The sequence below is a fragment of the Platichthys flesus genome, chromosome 4 (assembly GCF_949316205.1).
Source record: "Platichthys flesus chromosome 4, fPlaFle2.1, whole genome shotgun sequence".
In the NCBI taxonomy this organism is placed as follows: Eukaryota; Metazoa; Chordata; class Actinopteri; order Pleuronectiformes; family Pleuronectidae; genus Platichthys; species Platichthys flesus.
Genome location: NC_084948.1, coordinates 10711616 through 10718820, shown reverse-complemented (window position 1 = coordinate 10718820; position 7205 = coordinate 10711616). Strand labels below are relative to the sequence as shown.

At 41.8% G+C, this 7205-nt stretch overlaps 1 protein-coding gene across 1 annotated transcript; it reads right to left on the bottom strand.

The window, feature by feature from the left end:
• Window positions 1–3345: 3345 nt before the first annotated feature.
• On the bottom strand, window positions 3346–6654 carry linc.pou2af1 (lnc RNA pou2af1; the record flags this gene model as incomplete). Its single annotated transcript, XM_062386270.1, has 5 exons — window positions 3346–3910; window positions 4492–4859; window positions 5358–5418; window positions 5646–5746; window positions 6558–6654. Coding segments are annotated over 5 exons (972 nt in total), but the record flags the coding sequence as incomplete, so codon positions are not given.
• Window positions 6655–7205: the final 551 nt, after the last annotated feature.

Below are 7205 nucleotides of genomic sequence, written 5' to 3'. Positions count from 1 at the left end.
CCTATGCAAATTAGGACATTTTCAATAAGTGTGTAGCTCATGTGCATATACAAATTCATTTCAAAAGAAACTTGTAATACAAAAAAAGTTTCTTTTCATGTATACTCTGACCATGTAGAGTTTTATTGTGGTAGGAGTAATGGAAAAAATTAAGCCTATTTGAGTGTATTTTGGGCATATTAGATTTGTGCATGGCTCATTTGCATGAATATTCAAATTCATTTCAAAAGAAACTTGCAATACAAAAAAAGTTTCTTTTCATGTATACTTTGACCATGTAAAGTTTTATTGTGGTAGGAGTAATGGAAAAAATTAAGCCTATTTGAGTGTATTTTGGGCATATTGGATTTGTGTATGGCTCATTTGCATGAATATTCAAATTCATTTCAAAAGAAACCATTAATACAAAAAAAGTTTCTTTTCATGTATACTTTGACCATGTAAAGTTTTATTGTGGTAGGAGTAATGGAAAAAATTAAGCCTATATGAGTGTATTTTGGGCATATTCGATTTGTGTATGGCTCATTTGCATATTCTACTTAATTTTCAAAGAAACTTGTAATACAAAAAATGTTACTTGTCATGGGTACTTTCATTGTGTAAAGTTTCATTTTGATAGAAGTAAAGGAAAAAAATGGCCCCGTTGGGATGTGTTGTTGCATCGCCTTATTGGCACACATCTCAGATTGATGAGAATAAAACATATTTCCTCAACTAGGATTTCTTAGGACTTTTAGTATGTTGTTCTGGACACCTCATAGAAATTATCTATGCTGAAAAAAATTATTTTACAATTACTTCTATTTTTGGCTCCAAAATGGGTTACTTTGCCTGGACTATATAGGACATATACAGCATGATTGACACAAATCCCTGAATCCAGTGTAATGTCCGAAAGCAGGATGAGGATCTCAGAGACATCGGGCCATGGATTTGTCTTTTCTCCTCATGAGGAAAGTAGCAGGTGCTTGAGAGTCTCTGATAAATCGATAAAATAATTTTTAATATTAAACAGTCACAGCACAATCCTATCCAGTTTCGATATGGCTGACAAGTCACCAACAAAACCTTCAAATACACATTTATTTATTGAACTGTTATATTTTCTTTATGTATCACTCTAAATGGTTTGTTCTCAGACTTTTAAAGTTTAATTAATTTTGCTGAAAAAAAGCACATTTTATCGTGACTAAGAAAATACAGAAATGGCTCCAAATCTTTTTTTTTTTTTCTTTTTTTTTTTATAAATCTGTTTATTGAAACACATCACATCATGTTACATGACCTTTACAAATAGATGCATGTTTTTTTTTGTTTTTTTTTGCCAAATAAACAAACATACAAACAAACAAACGAACAAGTAGAAAACACACAAAACATTATCCAACCCCCCACCCCAGTTGGTCTTCCCTTTTCAAACAGAATATCATCAAGCACCTTACATTTGTACATTCACATTGATGTGAGAGCACAGCTGGACAAAAAACAGAGCATAATGGGTTGTTCACCCCTACACCGTAGGAGTTGTAGCTACATTATCGAAATATGAGTTAAGAGGTTGCCATATAGTAAAGAATTTCTCCGTTGACCCTCGGAATGAAAATTTGATTTTTTCTAATTTAAGGAATGACATTAGGTCAGTCTGCCATGATTGTTCTGCCGGCGGTTTGGGCAGTTTCCAGTGTAGAAGGATACGCCTGCTGACAATCAGAGAGGCAAATGCTAAAACATTTAATATTAAGTTAAGATGGGCACAGGATGAGGAACTCGTAATTTTGCTCTCTCCCACCCCTGTTTTGCTGTGATCTGTGGAGAGGGGTTAGCCTGGAGAATACCTGTGTACAGCTTTGATATCATTTTCATCCAAGTTTTAGGTTTGTCAAGAATTTTAGGTAAATCTGCAGGTAAATGTGGAAATGTACTGCAATAATCTTTAATAAAACTGTGAACCTGGAGATAACGAAAGAAGTTGGTCCGGGGCAAGTCATGCTTATGGGACAGACTCTCAAAGTCAACAAATGTACCATTTAAAAACAGGTCTTGAAATGATATGAGACCTTTCTCCTTCCAAAGTGTAAATGCGGAGTCAAGATTAGAAGGTAAAAAAATATGATTATTGCACAACGGACCTAGGAGGACAAGATTGTTTAGCTTGAGATATTTACGAAAACTGTGTCCATATTTTCAAGGTTGACAAGATTACAGGATTTGAGGTATAATTTGAAACTGAGAATGGCAAAGGGGAGCATGTCAGAGCCACAAGTGAAGAGGTGTGGCAGGAGAGGGACTCCATTTTACACCAATCCAACTCACTCTTGTACCACCAGCTGAGTATCTTTTGTATATTTGCTGCCCAGTAATATAACATAAAGTTAGGTAGACCCAGCCCACCCTCCTGCCTCGCTGTCTGTAGGGTGCTTTTATTAGTCCTGGCTACCCTGCCCGCCCACACGAATGAAAGAATAACTTGATCAGGTTTTTTAAAGAATGTTTTTGTCAAGAAGTGAGGTTAACATTGGAAAAAAACCAAATCTTTTCTTCGTGTCATTAAATTCTCTAAACACATCACAAACCAGTGAGTTCACATCGTCTCCCCATATTGAGCATATTACATCTCATTGAACAGCTTTCTTCTTTTTATCTGAGTAAAGTTTCCACTGTTGACAGTTGTCATATGGATGCATTTGGAACTATTAAAGAAAACAGAGAGCTGCCTGTGGGAGCCAGTTTACACAGCTTGCATTTTGCTCGAAGAATCCCAGAAACCTTCAAGTGACATGATCCCAACTCAGGTCGGTGATTAAATTGTATTTGCATAGTGCTAAATCATAACATTCCGAATCTCGAGGCATTTTATATAATAAGGTAGCTCATTCTGCTGAGAAACCTGACCTGCTCGGGGATTTGGTTATGAAGCCTCTTGTTCTTGGTGTGGACACTGCATGGAAACACACCATGTTTTTTGTGCATTCTTCCAAAATGACACGTGATGCTGATACTTACTTGTTGCTGACTACATCATGTACACACACACACAAACACACACACACACACACACACACACACACAGGTTTGATGTAGCACCATTCCTTAGCTTCAGTGCAAAGTTTTACAGCTAAGCTCAGCCCCACCTCACCTTTATGGACTGCCATTCTACTATAATAAGCAAAACAAATACTAATAAATAACCTAATATAAGAGTTGTTGGGCAGGAACAGACACTTCTGAAAGTAAAAAAATAACACTGACCCTGACACAGCATCACTTATCACTACTCTTAATCCGCTTTGACTTAATCATTTATTTCAAGTGTGAATGCTTAACAAGTGAAAATGAGCACGTTGGTGAGTTCAACACGTTTTTTTTATTTATAACAGCAACAAGTTGTGTGTATAAAAATAAATCGAAGTTAATAAAAAAAAACAGTATTTGATACAAAAATATCAGCCTTTCAATCCATTCAGCATCCATCATATTCACTCCATCACAGCACAAGCCCGTAGGAGCACACTGAAGAGAATCATATTTACAGCAGGAAGACAAAACAATACTGCAGACGCTCTCATCATAGGACATTGTAGCACATCTCGGGGATCTGCAAATCCCTCATTAAATAGTTCTCCTCCACGGTGCAGGTGTATGGATAGTCTGTGGGGTTGTAGTAAGGCATGTAATCGGGGGCAGAGAAGCTCTCCTGCTGGCCTGGCCAACAGTGGGGCAGGCAGTAACAGTCCTGGAGGTTGCAGTGCGGGTAATGCTCTGAGGAGAAGCCGTGGTGGCTGGACTCCATCCTGTTGGGCGAGTCGTAGCAGGAGGAGGAGGAGGAGGAGGAGAACGAGTCCTGCGGCGAGTAGCTGTTGTGATCTACGGGGCTGCAGAGCTTCCGTGACTCTGACGGGGAGCCGGGAGCCTGAAAGAGAAGAAGACGTGCAGGATGGTGAGGATTCTATTTTGCACCAGTTTGCATTGTCATGCATGTCATGTGGTGGACAACCAAACTGACAGTAGAGGCCACAGGCTCAAGCAGGGACGCCTGTGAGTGGTGTTTTTCTTTTAACAATTATTCCTTTATTAAACATACTGAAATAATTATCAGTATTATAAGTATCTTGTTACATTTAATATGCATTTGATTAGTGACAGATCTGATTAGAAGCAAAACAAAAGTTATAACTTTGCTAATAATACAATTCTATTCCAAGCCTCTATTACAGTCACACAATTTGAGATGTTTTTGAGATGTATCTTTTTAAATGTTTACCATTTCCATTAGTGTATTTCTGTGTTTTTAAAAGGTGTTTGTCTTTCTTTTTTGCAGTTTCAATTACAGAGCAGCCCTTAATTGTTGTTTGTTTGTTTAGGTCCTCAGACAAGACCCCAGAGATAAGTACTACATGTAACATCTGATTAATAACCGATTACTACTCCTCATAAACACTGTTGTTGTTGTTTATTCGTGGAGTTTTGTCAGTGTCTGTGGGAGAAACGTACCATCCCATGCCCGTAATAGTCGGCCTCTGGGGTGAGTCCATAATGCCACTGCAGCGAAAGGGAGTGAGGGGGAGGCAGGCAGGAGTTGTAGCCGCCGCCACCACCGATATTGTTGCAGTTGCTGTAGCTGCTGTTGTTGTGCATGATGCTGCTGCTGTCACTGTAGCAGGTGCTGGGATACGCCATGTCCCCAACCTGCTTCTGGATCTCGTTAAATGCGTCGCCCTGGATGCTCTGGAGGCTGCACGAGCTGCCAGGAACTTGGAACTGGGCGGTGCGTAGCTGGAGAGCTCGCGCGCCACAGTTGCTCGGCTCAGCTGGAGGGATGGACGGAGGGGGGTCCACATAGCGAGCTGACGGATTTACGTCTGAAAGGAAAATTGTGCGTAAATATCCAACGGGTAAACAAAACGTCGAGGTGTATGGCCTATATGACGGACTGCGGGTTCAGTACAACGTCCATGGCATATATTCCAATCTACAGATCTGGCAGACATACAGATGCGTTCCCAAGTTTGAGGAGGTGCATTTCAAAATAAAATGTTATATTTTTGGGAGAATAAATGGGCACGAGTGCATTCGAATAAGCTGCACGAGTCTCAGTGTGGAATCAGACCACGGGAAGACTTTTTAAATAGACCTTAAAGAGCAGAGAGGACGCCATGGTTCCAGCAGCCAATGCATTTGAAGAGGTACATGGCCTCATGCAAATTTGGACTTTCCAATTTGTTGGCTACATTCTAAATATGGGCACATGTACCTGCTGTAGGTCAGGGTGGAGCCACGTGCTGCTGCAGATCTGAAACTTAAATGGCCTTTTTTTTTCGGCACTGCACTTTTAGTCTTGCTGCCACGAGGGAACTTACTTGCAAAAGTGGTCGCGCAAAGATCCTGGAGATCCAAGCAGCCCTGGGATGTCTGTCCAATCTGTCCATCAGGAGGAAGAGGAGGGAGACAACATGAATAGATATTTTCATCAGGACAATTGGTCTTGAATGACTTAGACTCAGTGTGGTTGTCAGATTGTGCGTGCTTATATGTCAGTCATTTACAGGGACCGTTTATTGTCTTATCTCCTTCTTGGTAAAAAAAAAGAAAAGAGAGAGAGAGAGAGAGAAGCGGCAAGGTGTGTGTGTTTTTGTGGGGGGGATTACCGGTCTCGGCTTTTTGCTGTTGGCCTCCCGGGCTCTGTGCCTCTGCAGCAGCTCTTTGACCGTGGTCTTCACGCGGACGCCCTGGTACACCCTCGGCTGATCTGGATGAATAGAACAGCATGCCGCTCATGTTTACTAAGCAGCAGACGACAACAGACACGGGCTCCTCTCCGCCGCTGCTCGGCCCCTCCTCCATCTGCAGCACACAATCTGTTTTTCTCTCCCTCAAACTGAACACATGAAAATAAAAATGTCGTCTAAAGTATCCCCCTATATGTCACCAACACGTTCACCTTTAAGTTGTCTCCCTCCTCTACACTGCCATGACTATGTTGCTCTATTTCTTTCCTTATAAACAGACTTTCTATGTGGGGAAATGTCGGTAACAGACACACAGCATGTTACAATAAACAATGTATTGTTAAAACCATATGTGGCGCTTCGATGTCTAAATTCGTGTCCGAATATTTGGATGGTAAAAGCGCATTGTCAGTGCCCAGTGCGCGCGCTGGCTCCGGCTACTTTTTGACCGCTTGCCCCTGCCTGAGCCCCCCTGCTGCTCCCGGCCACGGCTCGCTGTTTACGGCAGGGCGGCGTGTCCTATTACGCCGTCCGCCGAGTAGTCTGCTGCGCCCTGAGTGTGTTCACGAGCCACCCGGTCCAGGCAAGGGACAAAGGAAAAACGGCACAAAATGCGAAACCGTAAGTGTACATTCCTGAGCATTAACGCAGATCTGAGAGATTTGAATGTAGAGCTTGTGAAACCTGGATCGATCTCGGGGTGGAAATGTGTGTGGGCTCGTTTGTTAAAATTTGGACAAAGAAGCCGCCAAAGTAAGAAGGCACAAAGACAGGGCGAGTCCGGAGTAAAGCGATCGGAGGCTAAAACGTTAAACTTGTCTCGGTTAACACCTCGAAGCTGATTCTGGGGCAACGTTGTGCGCAAGAGTCGATTCTGAAGTAAAGTTGGAAGCGTTGAAATGCTTCCAACCGGTGCCGCGGCGATCCATTAAAAAAGACAGTCCTGCTCTTTACGCACAGCGCATGTAATCGCGTGTGGAGCATTTAGGTTTAAAACGATTACTTTGTGCTTCGCATCGATCGCGTTGTTGTGCTTTTGTGGCGGGGGAGGGGGGGGAATTGGGAGAACGATTTCAGCCTTATGTTGTTTATAAATCAGGAACTCAAACTCTTACCCTAATTCTCTGTAACTTTATTCAAATCACCCCTGCCTCCCACTTTGGATATTTGACTAAAATACAGTGGTTCTTATACAGGCAATTGACCTTATTTATTCCTATAGGCGAATCTTGATTAAGGAAACATAGAGAACGCCTCGCATAGGTGCGCGTAATTTAGACCCAAAGGCGTCATTTAAAGCGCCCAGGAGTGGCGTGCCGTTTGGAAAAAGGCGATTTGATAAGAGATGAAGCCTCGGCCGCGGAACCTCATCTGATAAATATTCATATATCTAAACGCTACTTCATGGTTTGTCTTTAATGTGGCAAATAGTGGGCCAAATTAACGGTGCAGACACATCCCACTTCAACGCGGTTACTT